Source organism: Doryrhamphus excisus, chromosome 16 (genome assembly GCF_030265055.1).
Source record: "Doryrhamphus excisus isolate RoL2022-K1 chromosome 16, RoL_Dexc_1.0, whole genome shotgun sequence".
Taxonomy (NCBI): domain Eukaryota; kingdom Metazoa; phylum Chordata; class Actinopteri; order Syngnathiformes; family Syngnathidae; genus Doryrhamphus; species Doryrhamphus excisus.
Window position 1 is genome coordinate 3906611 of NC_080481.1, and position 21166 is coordinate 3927776.

Here is a 21166-nt window from a genome sequence, read left to right on the forward strand (position 1 = left end):
AGCCAATACAAGCAAAAGTGGAGCTGCAAGCCGCCAATGCCTTTGCACTTTGAACAGCAGCTTCTCTCCATCCACATCAGCTGCTGGATCAGGTGGCTTCTGAGGGGCGGGGCAGTTGTCTAGACACGCCCACAAGCCGTCACTCATCAGCCGTTCCTGCTGGGAGTTCAACCTGCAAGTGCCAGCAGCAGGAGTAGGACGGAGGAATTTGTACCTGGAAAGCGACCCCGGGCGGTGCGCCAATAGTTCACCGGGAAGGTGGGTGCATTTTATTGGCTGTTGACAGCTTAATTCGCCATAATTACCAGTCGAGTCCACGCGTGGCTAATGAGCAAATTACACAAATGGGCGCTTTCGTTGTTTGAATGCGCTCATCAGCATTGAATGGTCCTATGAAACGTTTTGCAGCTGGAATTTTAAACAAAACAAAAATCTTTTTTGAGAGTGACTAGCAATACACTACACTTTATCAGTGTCTTTTGCCTCATGAGTCACGTGGCAATGGCTCTTATAATAATTAATAATAAACCAATGTCACAAAAAGCATATGATTTATGTGAATTATTTATTATTATTAATCAATATTTATATTATTAATATAATTAATAAATATTAACTATTATAAATATTAGATTATTAAAAAACCTCCTGCATGTAGTAGTACTGACTGTCAGCATAAAGTAAATAAACCCTCTTTTCTGTACTATTTAAACCACATAATCATAATCCACATTCAGATGGTTTCTAGCTTCTTGCTCTGGGGTCTTGGTAGGTTTTTAGGGGGGTCTGCTTTTCAGATGACCTTAGAGACATTTCTGAGATGTATGTAATCTCTGCTGGGGGGCTCACACATCCGTTCTGCGTTTTCATATAGTAAATCTCTGAAGAAACATTTTGACATTTTGAATATTGAAGCACACCCGCTATTCTACGCTTCCCCATGTATTTTGTTGTGTTAATAACTACCATATTTCATTCTTAAAAACAAAAACAACAACAACAACAGTGTTCTAGGTTCTGAGGAGGACCATCTTAGCTGGTAGTTGGGCTTTATTAAAGACAGACCATTCATTGTTGTTTTTCCATGTGTCCAATAATCAAATTGTTTTGCTCCGGTGTTGAAACCGAAAAGTAACAATGATGTGCCTTTGTTACATGACTCGTGGTTTTAGGGATCGGGATTGTGGTCATTGATTCACTCTTGTGAGGAAGCAAGACAGTGCTGTGTTCTAATAGCAAAACGTAGAAGTTTTGCCGCAGTAGTTGGGAGGTTTGACTTCAGAGAAAAGTGATGGGTCGTTATTCTTATTTTAGCTGCTAAATCCTGAATCTTATGAGAACAATCTTAGAAATGGACCCTTCAAGGAAAAACTTTCATATGACTGACTCGTGTTGCAAGGACAAATTTAACCCTCCAAATGACCCACCACTGTGTTAAAAAAAAAAAAGAAATTGCCTAAACAATATTTTTTCCGACTTAAAATTTGATGACTTTTTCATTAGAAAAAGTGAATTTTTGCCTTGATTCATATTTCCATATAAGCTGTACAATAAAATTCTCATGTTTAGGTTCTGTCTCAGATCAATCCGTCGTCGACGTAAACAAGACAAGACAGTCTTGGGGACTGCGATGCCTTTGATATGACCCAAAAAATATGTAACAAAAAACTCCCTAACGATAAGTCTTGAATTGGACCCAATTCCCACCTCCGCAATTCTTATATTCCACCGTGAACTTTCCAACGGTATCAAGCACAGCGCTACGACTTTTGGTTCCCAAGATACGCGATTTTTGATGAATTTTTGTTTGAACCGGTGTATTTTTTTCAAATAACCCCCTAACGGCACATCCTATCAACTCGGAACCAATTCCCACCTGCATAATTCAATGCAAGCTTTCCAACGGTATCAAGCACGACTCTACGACTGTCAGTTCCTGAGATATGCAATTTTAGCAGATTTTTTTGTATGAACTGGTCTAAAGTGGTTTGAATCCATTGGAAAATGTGTTTTTCACAAATAACTCCCTTATGGTAAGTCCTATCGACTTGGAACCAATTCCCACCTAATAATTTACCGCAAGTTTTCCAACGGTATCAAGCACAACACTAAAACTTTCGTTTCGGGAGATATGCGATTTTTTATGAATTTTTGTTTGAAACGGTGTAAACCAGTTTGAAGGCATTGGAAAAAGCGATTTTCGCAAATAACTCTCAAATAGTAAGTCCTATTGACTTGGGACCAATTCCCACTTGCATAATTCACCGCAAGCTTTCCAATGGTTTCAAGCACAACTCTACAACTTTTGTTTCAGGAGATATGCGATTTTTTAAACCGGTTTGAAGCCATTGGAAAAAGTGTTTTTCACAAATAACTCTTAAATAGTCCTATTTAATAGGACCTATCTAATAGTCCTTAAATAGTCCTATTGACGTGGAACCAATTCCCAACTGCATAATTCACCGTAAGCTTTCCAATGGTAAAAGCGATGGAAATAGTGATTTATACAAACTTTTGTGCAGCCCGGGGAGTGAATGGAAGCCAACGAGGGTTAGCTTAGTTTAGCACGTTAGTGTGGTTTTGTGTGTGTGACTCGGGTTCAATGAGGATATTTTCACCAGGTTGTTCATTCATTCATTTTCTACCGCTATCCTCACGAGGGTCGCTGGAGCCTATCCCAGCTGTCTTCGGGTGAGAGGCGGGGTACAGCCTGGGCTGGTGGCCAGCCAATCACAGGGCACATATAGACAAACACTCACATTCATACCTATGGACAATTTGGAGTCGCCAATTAACCTACCGGAGTACCTGGGGACAACATGCAAACTCTACACAGAGATGGCCGAGGGTGGGATTGAACTCGGGTCTCCTAGCTGTGAGGTCTGCACGCTAACCACTCGGCTGCCGTGCAGCCTCACCAGGTTGTATTTTACGGTTTTAATGTAAGGAACGTTTTGCAGTGCCTGATGATGACATGCAGGTTCTAAGAGAAGAAGTACAAGAAGCATGTTTATTTTTAATGCAGCTCATCTTAGACATTTATCCACACACACGGAACACAAGAACGCACTTGCAAGATCGTCATACAAAAAAGTGTCATGAAAACTCTTATACACTATATCCGCAGTTGGAATTGTATCTGTTACTACATCTTCATTAATCACAAGCACAGGTGTTACAGTTCGTTGTCTAGGCAAAATTGTCCATTGAAGTCTTGTATCAATAAATATAAGGACTTTGGCATTTAATTAGGGGGATTTTATATTTTATTTTATTCACTTACCCAAAAAGCAGATATGTCATGCTAGTAAAAAATAAGTGTAAAATGCATAAAACGGATTTCATAGGGCCATATAGAATGTACAGTACCTTCAGTTCAGCCTCAGGCCCGTTGCTGTAAGGAAACATTGTCTGCATATGACATCAATGTACTCTCCATTCATCCATTTGCTGTAGATTATGAGCGTATGCAAGGATGTATGTACTGAAATGCGCCATTGGCACTGTCAGCTGACCACCCCTGAGGGTCTCAATTAGAACGCTTCACTTTTTCACCGATAAATTAAAGTTGGCCTGTGGGTATTTGGTAAGTGTTGTTGGTAGAAACAGCCAACACCACCAGCGGTTCCGAAGACACCAGAGCGCAACAGGACGAAGATTGTAGTCATGGCGTCTTTCAGAGTCTTTTTCTCCCCTTCTTAGCAGTGACATAGCAGACTAAATCTTTGTTAGATAAAGCTAATGCACAATAAAACTCTTGGGTGGTTATACTTTGACCCTCCTCGGGTCATATTATGGGCTGCGATGCTTTGCAGTGCCACCATGTGCAGAAACTGTTAATTAATAACAAAGTGAAACTTGTACGCACACCTTTCTTTTTTTTTATTTAAGTTACCAGTTACTTAGCATGGAATGTCAAGATGTGGATGTATATCTTTGCATCAGTCAGGACCGGAGGGTGGGGGTAGAGACAGCCAGTATGGATGCTGCATTAATTTATCAGATGAACCTTTAGAGAAATGCATGTGACTAGCATTCATGCATGTTTAAGAAAATGACATTCCTTAAGGGGAGGGCTGCACGGCATGACCGAGTGGTTAGCGCGCAGGCCAGACAGCTAGGAGACCCGAGTTCGATTCCACTCTTGGCCATCTACGTGTGGAGTTTGCATGTTTTCTCCGGGTACTCCGGTTTCCTCCCACATTCCAAAAACATGCTAGGTTAATTGGTGACTCCAAATTGTCCATAGGTATGAATGTGAGTGTGAATGGTTGTTTGTCTATATGTCCCGTGTGATTGGCTGCCCACCAGTCCAGGATGTACCCCGCCTCGCGCCCGAAGGCTCCAGCACCCCCTGCGACCCTCTTGAGGATAAGCGGTAGAAAATGAATGAAGGAACATTCCTTAAGGGCTTGGTAGTGGACAGTCAGCTTTGATAAACTTTGGATAAACTGGACATGCAAAAGAAATGACAAACAGTGTGACAACTTGGTTGCTGGAACTTTTTATGTGGAAAGCTTATCAAGACTAATATTTTCTATGCTCAAACTACAAACATATTCAATTCATTAATAAGGAGTCGTACTTTAACAATCCTGCAACTGATTAACCACCATAAATGAGGGATTACTGTATGTAAAAAGGGTGTCTAGTTGCTAGGGACAGTTAAATGAAGAAACAATACATTTGCATCACAAAAATGCCTTCTAGAAAAAAAATCAGACCTCATAAATGTCTCTAATGCATTTTTGTGGTGCAAATTCATTATTGTTTTGAGAAGCCAAACTTAACTGTCCCCAGCAACAAGCTGAAACTACTTTCCTCAGCACTGGAATACGACCAGAAGAGTCGCTGTTGACGGACTTTACTGCTTATGGAGTCATACAACTTCATGTCAAAAAATCCGAACTATCCCTTTAATGGAAGGAGCTTAAAGCTTGGGCGAGAGGAAAAGTCTAGGATGTAGGCTAGGATATAGGGCTGAAAGTAGACCCGAGATAGTGATATCTTGAAAGGCCCATTTCCATGCTCAAATTGTCACGACATTTAAGCCAAAAGTCCACTTGGATTGACATGTGAATTAATTCTTCACAATGTCTTTAATAATCCCTTAATTCAGATGGACTTCATGGACTGATACAGGGTCGAGGAGGTGCCCAACTTGTTGTTTTACATTAATGTTGGAAGCTGAACACTCCAATGCGAATGGGCCATTCAGACGAGGAGGGGTGTGCATCCTTGTGATATGTCCCATGACTGGGGGACGCGCTCATGTTGCTGTTGCCAACTTTTCCTGCAGAGATCGGAGCAGTTGATGTTTTGTTTGTGACTATTGACAGATTGTGTGAAAGGCGGTGGGATGCTGTGGCTTCTGCTATGCCTGTTTCCCGTCTCGGTGGGCTGCAACGAATCCGAAGAGCTTCAAGCAGCAGGTGAGTCCCAGCATGTCTTCAACCCAGTGTTTTGTTTGTCACGGTGTGGACTAATAGTTAGACAAATCGACAAATGTCTGTCTCACAGTCACTCTCTGCTTCAAACTGGTTCATGGACGACAACAAACAGACGAGTGCTGCCATTATAATTCCAGAGAAGGGGCACCCAAACATTTAAAGATTTAGCATTAAAGATGCTAAACCCTACCCTCTGTCGGTCAATATATGATAAGTTACCTGGATTAGTTTTAGTGTTATAGCTAAGAATTCATCTCATTAACTCATTCAATCCCAGCCATTTTTCAAAAGCCGGGTCTCTCAGTACCAGACATTTTTGATGATTTCGACTGACACACAGACTAATATATTGTAGGGCTACATAGACATGGTATATACGGAAATAAATGTTAGAGTCTCAGCTTTCATCAGAAAACAAAATTGGTTTCTACCGTTTTTTTTGTTCTTTAGTAATCTGCAGTAGAAAAGCAGCTTTTAGTGCAAAGATACATGCATAATTTTTCTGTTTTTAAGTAACAATTTATTTACAAATATAACACCATGAACTGTTTACAATTTTCACATTTGCAACTGAACTGTGTGTGTGTGTGTGCAGGCGTTGGCGTGCGTATGCATGCGTGTGAATGCAGTCAAATTCCCCCTCAATGTGCAATCTCTACAACGCTACAAGACTGTGCCTTTTCACTTCCTGGTTGCTGTGCTATGTTGCTGTATTTCTTTTGGAAACCTTTAGATTAGGCACTCCTGCCACCTTGTGTCATCCATTGTAGGCATGTTGAACAGTTTTGCTCCTATCAGCCGACTAGATGATGCAATGTCAGCAGACATTAGGTGTGAGTGCTTCGGAAAGGTGCGAAAATCGAAACTTAGAATGAATGCGGGAGCCGTTCGGAAGCTGAAGCTGGGCTGAAATTCTGTGGAAATATGAATGAAAGTAAGAGCAGAAAGGTAGTTTGTGCCCAAATCAGGAATTGAACCAACCATCTCCAGGTTCGAATCCAAGCACGCTACCAGCTGCGCTACATGTATTTATTTTTTGTCATTCTATGGACATATGTATATACACTGTGTGTATTTAAATACAATGTGAATATTTACCAGCTTATCTGTTCTCCTCTATTTATCTGACACCATGACTGTGGTTTGTGTTCTGTGCAGTTATCCAGATGTAGCAGTGTGCGGAGTTTGTCTTTTCCATTCAACCATTGCCCCGAATTAGTTTATAGGTGGCAGAGATGAAATTATAGTAACTTCTCAAGCTGGGCCTGAGAAGGGTATCAGACGTTTGGTTGGCTAAAAGAAAACAGACCCATTGCTATAGTAGTGCTATAATAGTGTGTATATGTGACATGGGCCAGCACTCCTGATTTTGAAAGCCCTGGGCAGATTACAGCGAAAACACATGGAAACACATAGAAGATGAAGTCCGATTGGACAAACATATCTAATAAGCAGATACACTGCTGGAACCAAGAAACGCTAGTAAATAAAGATAAAAGACGGACAATTAGTATAGTTTTCATCTAACAAATACGAGAATTTACAATGTGCTTCTGGTCGTAGTTAGGCCACCAGAAAAGGTTTTGCTCCGACTGCACAATATTGAACAATGGGGCTGTTATTTTGACCGATTTCAGATCTCCAGCTATTTTTAGTTTGTGACGGCAACCATTTTTGCTGACCAATCACTGTATTGACCTTCAACTCTGATAATACGTGAAGTTGAACCCGTGTCACGGTTTTGTATGTAAGGTCTTAGTAGCGCAAACAACAAAGCTGATGATGTTCTAAGATTTTTATAGTAGTTGACTTCACTGGCGTTTGTCTTACAGGAAATGTAAACGTTTTTTTTTGCAAAAAGGAGAAGCACAGAGGCCAGGTGAAAGATACTTTTTCTTCAAACGTCATGTCTCCTTTCTGCCTTCTTGACCTTTTGGTGTGTATTTATTGACATTGGCTGCAATGTTCTGACTCCCTGCAGATGTCAATCAATTTGCCCATCTACTCGAAATCACAATCATGGGCCATTTGTTCATGCATGTGTGTTTGACGAGGTTTGGTAGCTACATTCTTAATGTTGTGGTTATTTACCAAGTGTAACCTAAACTATTATTTCAATGATTAATCCCTGTGGATGCTGACCCAATAAGAACGTACATACATATATATGCATTCTGTACGTATGTGTGTACTCACATCACATCTCCCTGAAGGTAGGGTTGCTGTGACAACGAGGCCTCACATCTACCACTGCCGCTCACCCAACATGGAAGTGTTCACTTGCTGGTGGTATCCGCTCACCAACCAGACGGATGACGAGGAGATCTCCTACGTGCTCACCTATTCCAAAGAGTGCGAACACTCTGCTGTTATCTTTGTAAATTGAAAACATTTTAATTGAATTACTTTGATGACTCCCCTCGGGGGCCTGTAACAAAATGGCTTCATTGTAATGATTGATTCTTTGGTGCATACAGCAAAGGCCCCAAACGTGAGTGTCCGGACTATGTGAGCGCGGGTGCCTACAGCTGCCATTTTGACAGTAGACACACATCCATATGGAACTACTACTGCATGAACGTCACTGCGGTGACGCGACACCAAAACTTCACTTCGCAGGAGCACTGCCTGGACGTGGCTGAGATTGGTAAGTCCAATTAAATGTCTCACTCTCACCCAAATGTAGTTGGAATCTTATATTTCATATTTGTTTCTGCGGGTTTACCAGTGTTTAGGGGACCTACTATTATGCTCATTTTTCAGCCCTTTGTATTGAGTTGTGGACTCGTAGAGCAGCTACCCACAATAACAATGTCCTTTCACCCAGATATCATCCAGATATCAAGAAAACGTAATTTCTTGTGTCTTATTCAAAAATATATTTCATTCCTTAGTTTGTTTACGTCTCATATCTTATAAAGCGCTGCTCTCCGACCTCACGGCGGCAGAGGCCAAGGTGTTCTACGCAGAGATCAGATGATTTATTTATTGCCTCTCTCATAGTTCAGACCGAAGCTCCAGTTAACCTGACGTACAAGCTGATGGACGTCGGCGGGGACGAGATGGGTCATGAAGTGCTGCTCTCCTGGGCGTATCCGGTGCCCTCCGACCTGAAGTATGGTTGGATTACACTGGTGTACGAGCTGCAGTACAGACAAGTTAGCGAGCCCAACAAGTGGAAGGTAAAATGTGTGAGATTCAGCAGTAAGGGTGTAACGGTATGCCATGATCGTGGTTCAGTATGTACATCGGTTTTAAGGTCATCGTTTGGTTCAGTTTTGGGATGGTAAGGTACTAAATGCCAAACATAAAACTTCTCTGCTTTTGTATAAACAGTTTTTAGTTTAGCTCACAACTCTGTGTGATGTCAAGTCAAGTCTATTTCTATAGCCCTTAATCACAAAAGGGCCTCAAGGGGCTTCACAAGAACAACAATTAACAATCGGCAACAATTGGCTAAAAGAGGGCCGAACACTGATCCTTGTGGGACTCCACAGGTGACACCATAGTACTCAGAGGTGACATTATCACAAACGACATGATGCGTCCAATCCAGGAGATAACATCTGAGCCAAGAGAGTACCGGACCAGTAGCACCAGTATGCATTTTACGGCGTTCAAGTAATATAGCGTGACCGACGGTATGGAAGGCAGCACTAAGATCTAGTGATAGTAATATTGAGGAAGTGTCACCATCCATACATGGAAGAAGATCCATAGATTTTCAAGCTGTTGACCGGTTCTTTGTCATTTCAAACAAATCTACGCTTACGTTTTTTTTCAGGTTGCAAGACATACTTTTCATACGTCGACACTTGTGGACTCCTACAGTATGTGACCCCTGTACCACACATGCACCCTGCCTGAGATTAGTGCAGCCAAGGCGCATTCAGATATTTCTTCTTTAATAAATGGGGTTAATAGCCCATTCATTTTCAATGGGAAAGTTTTCTCAACAAATGTAAATGATAAACTAAATGGGACATTCATTCATTTTCTAGGGTCGCGGGGGTGCTGGAGCCTATCCCAGCTGTCTTTGGGCGAGAGGCAGGGTACACCCTGGACTGGTGGCCAGCCAATCACAGGGCACACAACCATTCACACTCACATTCATACCTATGGACAATTTGGAGTCGCCAATTAACCTAGCATGTTTTTGGAATGTGGGAGGAAACCGGAGTACCCAGAGAACATGCAAACGCCACACAGAGATGCCAAGTGGAGAACCGAAACAAAAACTAACCACTCATCCATCGTGCGGGCCCCAGGGCAAAAATATGAATGCAAATTCTTAACTCATTCAATCCCGACCATATTTCAAAAGCTGTTTTCAAGACATAGAATATTGTGTTCTAGGGCTATATAGACATGGTATATACCAAAAGAAAGATTAGACTCTCAATCTTTCATCAGAAAAAACACAATATAGGTAGGTTTCAGCAGTTCTCAACAAAAAAATGTGGAAAAGAGCACTTGTTGAAAACCCTTTTGTACCATGTACTTTGTGAGAAATCCCAAAAGAATCAGATCATACGTACCGTTACACCCTTACAGAAATTATTGTATGGAATCTTGCTGATTTTTAGACTCCTGTCGCCAGGTCAAGGAGTCATTGCGAGAACCTGAGGTTAAGCTGCTCGGCCTCCCTAATAGTGACTACGTTGTTCGTGTCCGCTGCCGCTCACGCAACTATGGCCTGTGGAGCAAATGGAGTCAGCCGATCCTGATGAGCATTCCCGCCCAGGCCCCAGCAGGTGTGACATGCACATTGACGTGAGGGGCGGCTGTGCAGTCAGGCGAGGTGGTAGGGGATGGAATAAATCAAACGTTCTTTTTTACTGAAGCAGATGTACTTCTCGTGCTGATTCTCGTGATGAGCATCAGCGCGGTGGCACTGCTGGCCATCGCCGTGCGTGTCCTTCCGCAATGTGTGAGGTGAGTCACATGATTCCACTCAAACTGTCACATTCCTTTTCGTCCCGAGTGGATGTGTGTAATTTCCACTTTCCCTTTCAGAGTCAAAGACTTCTTTCTGCCGCCGATTCCAAAACCGCACATCATTGGTATTGACCGACTGCTCCTGAAGGTAACACATATTCTATCGTCTTTTCTGGAATGTCTCATTTATCTAATTTCATGTGTCTGTACATTTCCACTCTCAGAAGGGGAACCTTGATGAAATCAATCGTCACCTTTCCAACTTCCATAGCTTCATACCTCCCAGCTTCTTGGAAACGGAGGTGTGGGAGCAGGTGAGCCCCGACAGCATCCATCTGGCTTTGCCAAATGAGTGCACACTTCCCATAAAGCCGCCCAGCCAGGCGATGGACCCCCTCATCATCCCAAATGACTTAGCCGCCACCACTGCCCATCATCCACCCGCCAGCCCCTACTGCATGGCTCCTACGTTATCGCCGCCACCGGCCGCACCGTCTGCCTGGCCTGGGATGGTTGGTCTGACAGAGAATGGCTACAGCACCACAGGCCCACCAGCCGCCATCACCAATACGTATCCGCCGCAGGATTTCTACAGCTGCGTGAAGCTCATCGACAGCGAAGCGTTGCATTTGATGTCGTGCTTGCCCCTGGTGTATTGTGAGCCTCCGCCTGTCCCGAAGTTTGATTTATATGTCAGCGCAAATGAAGAAGAGCAGGGCAAAAAGCTGAATGACGACCAAGTCAGAAAAAAAGATGGCGGCGAGTCCAAGGAGAGCGAAGCCACCCTCCCTCTGCAGCCTACAACGGTTGACAATAAGATCTGAGTGCATGAACGATGTGCAGGTGGAACAAAGTCACATCTTGACTTGAGTCCCAAGAACTCCACATCCGTGGAGTAAACTGTATTCGTGCTCCAACCTCTGGACTTTGACTCCAGTCCCAAGCAATCATGTGACCTGGGTAATGACATCAAATGAGCTGCTCTGTCTCGACCATCATCGCCATATAAATCTGGATTGGAGTCTTGACAAGTGAGCATATGCAAGTAAAGAAGATCCCCCACCCGTTCGCAGGGGTTGATGCCCATAAAAACAGCGCCTGGGTTTGGCTGCTGTCTTGAGGACCCCCCACGGGGTGCGGGGTGGGGGTAGGTAAGGCCAATATGGCCATATCGCAAAAGGGGTGTCAAACTTGTCCAGGTTTTTTATTTTTATTTTAATGATCAAATCAACATCTCGTTCGATTAAAGGGGACATATTATGCTTATTTTTAAGCCCTTTGTATTATTGAGTTGTGGACTCTATAGAGCAGCTACACACAATAACCAGCACAGAAAGTTTTCTCGATATTCCAGAACCTGCCCCTATTCCAGCTGTATTTCTTTGGATTTGGTGCTTCCGGCAAAAAACGGTCTCTTTTAATTTATTCCACACACGGCCCCCACCAGGCCTCGTTTAACACGAGAATACAGCATTCTAACTACATTTATAGGTCAGAAAAGTGGAAAAAACATAATAGGTCCCCTTTTATCACCTGCCGGTGAAACAGGTTGGAGAAAAAATCTGCAGTGTAAAAAAAAAATTGTTAAATGTGAAAAAAAAATCAAACTAAATATCAAAGTCCTAAAACCAATACATGTGTATGTTTAGTATAGAAAATGCAAAAATAAAAACAACCGCTTTGTGCTGCAGATGTGCGCTGGTGAGGATGCCGTATGCCTGGTGTCATGTGGTATGTTTGCTAAGGCAAGTTTGAATGCTCATGTTTTGTTGTTGGAAGCAGAAATGGAGCGTTATGGATGGAAAACCTACTTCTAGAATTTCTATGTATTTTAATGTGTTTTAAAAAAGAAATGAAATGACATTAGGTTTGCAATTTGGATAAAATATTTTATAACTATTGCCCTGTGTTTTAGGTATTTCGTGAAGGAAAGGTGCATTGAGGCAAATCTTTAATAATAATCTTTTCTGAATGTTCCTAAATAGGATTTTTACTCACAAACATTTTGAATTTAAAACCAGTATCATAAATAAACAAATCTTATTTTGAGCTGACACAAATAAAGACATGTTTGTGTCAGTGTGAGAGGTCTCACTCGCTCACATTTTGTATTTGCTGAACGTTTGTGGGTAAGATTAAGAGCGCATATGATAATAGTAAAGATAAATAGTCATACAAAGATATGAGCCTGCCGTGGTGTAGTAGTTGGCTAGGACTTTGGAGCGGACGCATCGGGTTTGAATCTCCACTAGTAAGGATCCTCGGTATCCGTCAGGAAGGGCATCCAGAATTTAAAGGCGTCAAGCCAAATATCAGTATCCGGATCAAAAAGATCCGCTGTGTCGACTCCGTAATCAGGAAAAAGCTGAAAGAAACAAAATATGCAGTATTGTTTCAAATAATGGCCCATAGTTCCCAAATTGATATCCTTTTTAAATAAAATTTGATGTACTGTATTTTCCAGACTATAAGTAACACTTTTTTTCATAGGTTGGCTGTTCCTGCGACTTATACTCCAGAGTGACTTATAAATGAAAAAACTGTTTATGTTCCATAAAGACTGGACACCTTTTCTGTTCATGTTTATTTTTCATGTAGCTGAATAACCATTGGCGGCACGGTGGTCTAGGGGTTAGCGCACAGACCTAACAGCTAGGAGACCAGGGTTCAATCCCACCCTTGGGGCATCTCTGTGTGGAGTTTTCTCCCCGTGCATGCGTGGGTTTTCTCCGGGTACTGCGGTTTCCTCCCACATTCCAAAAACATGCTAGGTTAATTGGCGACTCCAAATTGTCCATAGGTATGAATGTGAGTGTGAATGGTTGTTTGTCTATATGTGCCCTGTGATTGGCTGGCGACCAGTCTAGGGTGTACCCCGCCTTACGCCCGAAGACAGCTGGGATAGGCTCCAGCACCCCCCTCGTGAGGAAAAGCGGTAGAAAATGAATGAATGAATGAATAACCATTGTGTTAGCATATCTTACACCTATTCAACCTGTTCTCTATTCTTTTATTGTTAGAACTTGCCTTCCAAGAGGACGTAATGTCTGTTTTGGTCAAGTAGTTGGTAAAATAAATTCCGCAAAAAAATGCACCTTATACTCCAGTGCGACTTATGTATGTTTTTTTCTACCTAATTATGCACTTGTGCGACTTATACTCCAGAGTGACTTATAGTCCAGAAAATACAGTAGTTTGTAAAATAAATTACCCGCAAAAATTGTGACTTATGTATGTTTTTTTCTACCTAATTATGTATTTTTGGCCTTGTGCGACTTATCCTCCGGAGCGACTTATAGTCCAGAAAATACGGTAATTCCCTACTTATTATAGATAAAAACGTATATTTCTGTCTGTGATCAAATGTGATTCATTCTGAGTTAACTATGGACAAAATGCGATGAATTGCGATTAAATATTTCTAATCGATTGACAGCCCTAATTATTACATATTGATAAAGTACTTGGAGTAAATGAGGAGTTATTTACGGTAAAAATGGCCAGTTGTTGGTGATACTGTATGAACAGAAATAAAAACTATATATAGAAATAACCCCCCGACCCCTGTTTAGCCTCCTACTGGTATCTGAATGGTTCTTCAAAAAGCCTTTTGCAAATAAAGATGTGCCAAATTCAACAATCAGAGCAGACGGTGATCATTTGATGTAGTCAAGCGATTGTTCACATATTAGAAAGTGATGCGTGTCCTCACATCACAACACATCATTGTGCCAGGTCCAGAGGGTATAAATAGTAATGTTGTCAGCTGACTGACAAAGACCATGTTGTTCCAGTGAGGGACAAGAACTCCAGCTCCCAGAAGTCAGATAAGACAAAATTAATTTCACCGTGATGGTGAAATTTATGGAATGGAATGGAATGGCCTTTATTGTCATTATACAAGATGTACAACGAGATTGGAGAGCTTCTCCTTTCAGAAAATTATTGTAGAAATGCATGATTACAGATAAACTATAGTGAAAGAAGGAGGGAAGGAGGATAAAAATGGAAAAAATAATTGATATGCAAGACAGAAGGAGGGAACAAACAGGAGGAAAGAAAAAGACGAGTAAAGATGGAAGGTGGAAGTGGAGCGTCTGAGTGAAGGACCGTTTGTGTATCAGTGCTTGGGTGTCAGATATCCAGGCGTCCTACATGGATGAGGGGTGGGGGTGTCGGAAGGGAGGGGGGCACACTAACTTTAGGACCATGCGTCAGTGTGCCGGCTACCAGCCTTCCATGACCCCCTCAGATGGACTCTGCCTCTGGCTGCCAAAGTAAGACTTTGTTTGTTTGAAGACAATGATTGTGTTCTTGTTTGTGCGGCATGTCTCACTGTTGCATTGCGTGTTGTTTGGAATTGGGATCTGTGTGAAACGCTGCTCTGTGGCCCGTAGTGCAGCTGTTGCTTAAAAATAGATCTGCTGCCAGGCCAGGAAACACTCAGACTGTTGGGTATAGACTACAGTAGTACCTATAATCAGCTTATCATGTATACTTGGACCTTTTTCCTCCAAACCTATATTCCCCTGTATGAAAGAGCGATTGATTGATTGACAAAAAGCACTTTGAAAAATGAATTTATTGAAAACAACAATTGACCTGAAATAGGCTGATCATAGGCTATAGGCTATCAACTGATCAATCATTCATTTTCTGCCGCTTATCCTCAAAAAGGTCGCAGGGGTGCTGGAGCCTAAATAAAAATAAAATAAAAATAAAGTAAAAAAAAATTGGAGGGGTAGGATTTAATAAGCTTTGCTTCTTCCTACTCCTTTTGGACATGTGGAACTGGGAAGTGATTATGTGATGCATTCAATTGTAATCTGATGCATGTTCAAATGAAATTACACCATTACCATTACCATAATTTTTCACTGTGTGGGGCAAGGGGACAGTGGTTTCACTGAACAGGAAGGAATCGTCTCAGCTGTCATGGCGTCTACCAGCGAGCGTGATGATCAAATGGTGCCTGACGAGGAGGAGAACGACATTCATGGTGTCCAGTCTCGTTACCTGCGCTGTCCATCGCCCAGGTAACAGATCAGCTTTGAAAAGCCAATCAGGGCCAGTCACCAAACGACTTGGTCTTTTCTGTTTCTAGCCTTTCCATGATGTCAGAGTCCAGGTTTTCCGCCATCTCGGGCTCGGACGCTGCCAGCATCTTTATGGAACCCATTCACCTGTCATCCGCCATTGCTGCCAAGAAGATTATCAGTGAAGGTGAGACACAGTTTGACAACTTAAGTCAAAGAGTTCTCTTATTTGATCATATGAGAGCTCCAAGATGTCCACCAAACATACAATCTTAAACTTGTGACACGCTATACATAGTAAAAGTGTCATTGAAGGTTAAAAGAAGCCAGAAAACCTCAAAGCTTCTCTCTCATGAGTGACCATAACTTCGACTGTGACCGGTTTGTCTCCCAGCAGGACACCAACGCAGCGCACTCACACACCGATACCATAATTGAAAGAGCAGCAGATGGAACATGTATTTGATATTAAGCCACTGTGAGTCCAGTACATCTGAAGAGGAATGTGGTAGGAGTCAAATGAGACGATTAAGTCAAATGAGGTGACTGGTGTCGGAGTCTTGCATCGGCTAATGAAGTCAAGCGACGACTCGAGTGAGATGGTACACGTGAGTCAGTTTGTCTCGAAATTCACGTCGGAGGAAAAAATGAAAATCAGCAAACATCATTGTGCGTTCAAATTCCAGCAGATGTTCCTGTTCAAAACTGTGTTGCCTACTAAAATCATAACCAATAGTCAACCATTAAAACATGTCCTGTTATCAAGAGCAATGGGACAATGTGGCAAAGGGCTCATTTACGTGGTTAGCGTGCAGAACTCACAGCTAGGAGACTGGAAAATATAAAAAATGTCCGCAGCCCTCCTTTGTCTTATAAACAGTACATAGACTAAATGCTGCGTTCTCAGAGCACTTAACTTAATATTATTATTAATAATAATAATAATATAATAATCATAATAATTCATTATTATTATTATTATTGATAATATAATAATCATGATGATTCATTTTATATTTTATAATAACAATAATAATAAAAAAATGAGATTCAGGATTGAAATGAAAGCAAGGGAATAAAGGAAGCCCAAACTGTTAATCTGTGGTGTACACATAAGGCAAAATTAATTCTCATACTTTTTTTCAACTGCATTCAAGACTGGCATGATGACCAGAGAGCTACGTTCCAATCATAAACTGTATAAGGTTCCTAAAATATACAGGTCAATAATACTCAATTAAAGCATGCGAATAAATATGTTACAATAAAAATATTTTTTAAATAATATTTGCAAAAATGAATCATATTTTTAATGACCTGTCATGGCCCACCAGGGGGCCGCGGCACACACTTTGGCAATCACTGGTGTAGGGTATAGCAGAAGCAAAAGCAATGAAGACAGTTTCTTTATATTTTTCTGTTTTTAATAAAAACGTTTGTTTTTTTTTAAACATAGCCTCACCCAGACCCTAGCTCCAGTGGACCCCAGGTAAATTGAGTTTGACACCCCTGATCTAAAGTATCTGTTGTTCACAGAGCTGCCCCCTCGTGGGGTCCGTACTGAGTCCATCCCAGAGTCAATGCTGGAAACTGCAGACCAGCTGATGGTGGAGGACCTCTACAACCGAGTAAGAGATATGATTGACGATCGCAGTCCTTACAACACTCCCTGTGTGCTCGACATCCAGAGGGCCATGGTTCAGGAGCGCCTGGAGGCCCCCAGCAGGCCCGTGGACGAGGTGTGGCCTAACATTTTCATTGCTGAAAAGTGAGTTAAAGACTCCCCGTTCAGCGTAAGGTGAAGTCAGTGGTGTGGCTGTGGTCGTTTTATATCCTCGCGCATGTTATGTGTTCGATTTCACTCAGATCTGTCGCGGTAAACAAGGCCCGCCTGAAGCGAATGGGTATTACGCACATCCTCAATGCTGCTCACGGCACAGGCGTCTACACCGGGGAGGCTTTCTACGGAGGCATGGGGGTACACTATATGGGCATTGAGGTGGACGACTTCCCTGATGCCGATATCTCGCCACACTTCCGGTCCACCGCTGAGTTCTTTGACGAGGCTTTGCTGAGCCACAAAGGTGAAATTCCGACATGTTTTTTGGAAGGAATAAATGTTCATCTTCATTCTTTGGGAGTTCAGAAGTACGTTTGTTATTCTTTCATTTGAAGGTAAAGTTCTGGTGGTTTCCATGATGGGCATCAGCCGCTCAGCCGTTCTGGTGGCATCCTACCTCATGATCTTCCAGCACATGAGCATAATGGAGGCCCTGACAGCTATTCGGAAGAAGCGGCCCATTAACCCCAACGAGGGTTTCCTGAAACAGCTGCGACAGCTCAACGAAGATCTGATGGAGGAGCGAGACGATAATGACACACTGAGCCAGTGTTCTGTTATTGACGCATGCACTCGTGCTCGTATTTTCGGCGACGGAAACGATGATAACACAGATCACGAGGAAGCGCAAAGCACGGTGGAGGTGAAAGCACATTCCATCATGATGGAGGAAGAGGAGGATGGCGCCAGCGTGATGAGCAGTGTGGCAACCTCCGCAGCCACTGAGGCGCTCAAAAGTGGATGGATGAGACCGCAGCTTGACCAACCTTCATGCAGTGAAGAGAAGACAGACCAGCCTGTGCAGGTGAGAAGTACCGAAGGTGCAGAGGATGAAGATGGGTTGGACAGCATGATCCACGAGTGGCAGCGCAGAAATGAGCGGTACCAAAGTGACGCGTGGTGGGAGGCACAGCTGAACAGCGACGAAGAGGACTCAGCACCTGGCCTGTACGGAGACACCGACGTGGAGAGCGTCACCAGTGCAGATGTGCGTGCCGTGAAGGAACGATTAAAGCGTCACAACAGATGCCCTCCATCAGACACCGTGTCCACCTCGAGTTGCACCAGTTATTCCAACCTTTGGAAGGAGCGGCTGAGGGAGATCGAGGAACAGGCCGCAGCTCGTTATCGCAAAAAGGATGACACCAATGAGAGCGGCGCCACACAGGGACAAGAGACCAAAAAGAAGTTTGAAGACGAGGTGGAGAGCATCCTTTCAGACACTACCTCCATGTACAATTTCTGCCAGAAGAACAAGGAGAACATGACCGCCTTGGAGCGCTGGCGGGTCAAGAGAATCCACTTTGGCTGGAATAAAAAAGACCGTGAGAACGGGGAGAAAAGCTCTGTTGCTGACGATGAGAAAGGTGACGGCGTCGAAGCAGCACCTCCATCCTTTGAGGATGTAAACCTAACAGCCTATCAGGCGTGGAAGCGCAGGCAGCAGAGACGACTCGGTGAGGAAAATGTGGATGAGCTTCTGGAGATAAGTCGGGTTGTGGACTCTGCCGCTGTCAAGCGGAGGCAAAGACGAGAGGAGATCCTACAGAGTTCCAAGAAGACATTAGAAGAGAGTCAGTCCATGTGCGGCTGGGAGAATGAGAGCTGTGTCAGTGGAGCTACAATACCGCTCTCTGCCTTCTGGGCGGGAGCTGGAGTCACCGGACCGCCGACCGCCATCAATGATGACAACATGTCAATGCTCAGCGGAAGTTCATCCGTCATATCATCTGTGTCACAAGCTCGTAGTACAAGATCAGTGCAATCTGCTGCACATCTTAATCCCTCAGCACCGGTTCCTCCCATCCTCCCAGTTCTAAGTGTCCAGGGTCCTGGGGGAGAACCGATGGTTAACCTGGCCAGCATCCAGAACTGGATCGCCAATGTGGTGACGGAAACCATCAAACAGAAGCAAAACGAGATGAGCCTGCCTCCTCCGTCACTTGCGGGGTCGGAGCTGAACTTTGGTGCCTCATCCGGTGTGATTTGGGGCCGGGGTGGAGATGATGATAAAGCATCCATGTTGAGTGGTGCCTCCTTCTCCTCCAGCGCCATGTCGCAGGGTCGCGGCCAGCCCTCGTCTGTCCTCTCAGGTGGCAGTCTAAGTGGCGTTAATTCACGAGGCACGGCACTGGACACCAAGAAAAACAAAATCACAACCACCAGCGTCCCTCTGTACAGCCTCTTCCAGGACCAGGTGGACCTGAGCAAACTAGACGCCATGGACAAAGAGATCAAGACAGACATGAGAGGAAGAATGGCGACCTATGAAAAGAAGAAAATCCTGGAGGACAACAAGCGTAGCACTTTGTACAAGAAAAAGAAACCAAAAGAGGACGAGGATGAAGAGGATGAAAGAAAGGAGGAAGCCGTTCTTGAAGACACAAAGAAGAAAAAAGACAAACCTGCAAGGACGTTTGGTCTCTCTGGATGTCTGAACCTGAACCCAGCTTTGGAGAAAGATAAGAACACCAGCATTGACGACTGGCTGAAGAGTGTCAGGCCTCCATCGAGAAAAGCCGCAGCCGCTGCAGAAATGGATCCTTACGATGACCTGGACGACTCCGCCTCCCAGTTTGACCTTTCCAGCCGCCGGGCTTCATGTGCTGGTGAGAACGGCGACGACAAGATGCACGGCGGCACCTCCAGATATTCATCTCGGCTGCGTGAGGAACCATCATCCCCTGACGATGCGGAATATCCCGGCCACAGTCGAGCTGGGAGGTCATACAGCCAGGACGACGAGGCGAGTGACCTCAGCTCAAGTAGGAAGTTCACATGCTACTCACGATACAAATGCAATGACACGCTAGAGGAAAGGCAGGGTCCGGATGATGACGCTGAGGAAGAGGACATTGCAAACTTCATTGCTCAAACTCGGCAGAGGGCCAGAGCTAGGGCTGCTGCAGAGGGAGTGGACAACGAGGTGGTCGCCGCCTGGAGGGCACAGCAGGAAGCCAAGTGGCAAAAACATATCAATGAGTAAACATAATTAATAATGTTAATAAAAAATAATGTGACCACAGTGACTCTTGTAAATACATGTTTACCTCTTTGGGGCTGACTGTCATCAACACGGGCACACACGCCGGAGTGCAGAGAAGCTGAGTTAATGCTGAGTTAATTGCTTCTTCACACACAATAGAACAAGCAGATGAGAAATCCATCCATTTTCTATACTGCTTATCCTCAGCAGTCTCAGTAGGGGGAGCTTGGGGGACATGTTGAAAACTAATATGGGGGACTAAATAGGGGGAATAGTAGGCCTATTTTAGGGGCGCTTCAGCTTTTTTTTTACAAAACAAATCTCTGACAAATTTCATATAATAGGGCAAAAGCAGGCCAATAAGCAAGCCAATAAGCAGGCAAATACTAGCCTATGAGTACTATACTATCATTATTATATTATAATTTAATAATAATTCATAATAATTTAATAATAATGAGCCTATTATTATAATAATAATAATATTTAATATTATTCTTATTATTCTTTAATATTCTTCTTCTTCTTCTACTACTAGTAGTAGTAATATACTACTACTAGTAGTAGAAGAAGAATACTAGAATACTACAGAAGAAGAATAATGATGATAGTAATAATAATAGGCTAATTATTATTAAATAATAATATAATAATGATTATTATATAATTGATCACTAGCCACTGGACAGAATGGTTGCAGAGCTTGAACAACGGTTTTGCAGTGTAGATTGTGTGTACTTGTGTACATTTAATGGTGGCCTAAAACAATTGAGTATCTACTAAATCTGTCCAAAAGTGGGAAAGTTATATCCCGGTTCTTATTCGTTATTTGTTTTTTTTTTATTATTATTTTTTTGAATGTCTACTATATTCATTCATATCCTTTGCATTCCAGGGGGCTACCCCCCCCTCCTCA

At 43.1% G+C, this 21166-nt stretch overlaps 2 protein-coding genes across 4 annotated transcripts; both read left to right on the forward strand.

Annotated features, from left to right (window-relative positions):
• The first annotated feature begins 178 nt into the window (after window positions 1-178).
• Window positions 179-13006, forward strand: LOC131104494 (growth hormone receptor-like). Of its 3 annotated transcripts, none has more exons than XM_058051734.1 (9): window positions 179-258; window positions 5340-5432; window positions 7664-7802; window positions 7928-8097; window positions 8454-8632; window positions 10051-10204; window positions 10295-10385; window positions 10467-10536; window positions 10613-13006. In XM_058051734.1, exons 2-9 carry the CDS (start codon window positions 5360-5362, stop codon window positions 11210-11212), a joined length of 1476 nt encoding a protein of 491 aa, XP_057907717.1. In that variant the 5' UTR covers window positions 179-258; window positions 5340-5359; the 3' UTR covers window positions 11213-13006. The 3 variants fall into 3 exon arrangements, with proteins under 3 accessions (XP_057907717.1, XP_057907719.1, XP_057907720.1); XM_058051736.1 differs by having other exon boundaries at window positions 10298-10385; XM_058051737.1 differs by lacking the exon at window positions 179-258 and having other exon boundaries at window positions 5355-5432; window positions 7664-7827.
• A 1575-nt stretch (window positions 13007-14581) lies between these two features.
• dusp27 (dual specificity phosphatase 27) lies at window positions 14582-20271 on the forward strand. The gene is made up of 6 exons (XM_058051604.1): window positions 14582-14665; window positions 15280-15424; window positions 15493-15611; window positions 16961-17192; window positions 17291-17508; window positions 17600-20271. The coding sequence occupies exons 1-6, from the start codon at window positions 14641-14643 to the stop codon at window positions 20248-20250; spliced, it is 3390 nt and encodes a 1129-aa protein (XP_057907587.1). The 5' UTR covers window positions 14582-14640; the 3' UTR covers window positions 20251-20271.
• The last annotated feature ends 895 nt before the right edge of the window (window positions 20272-21166 follow it).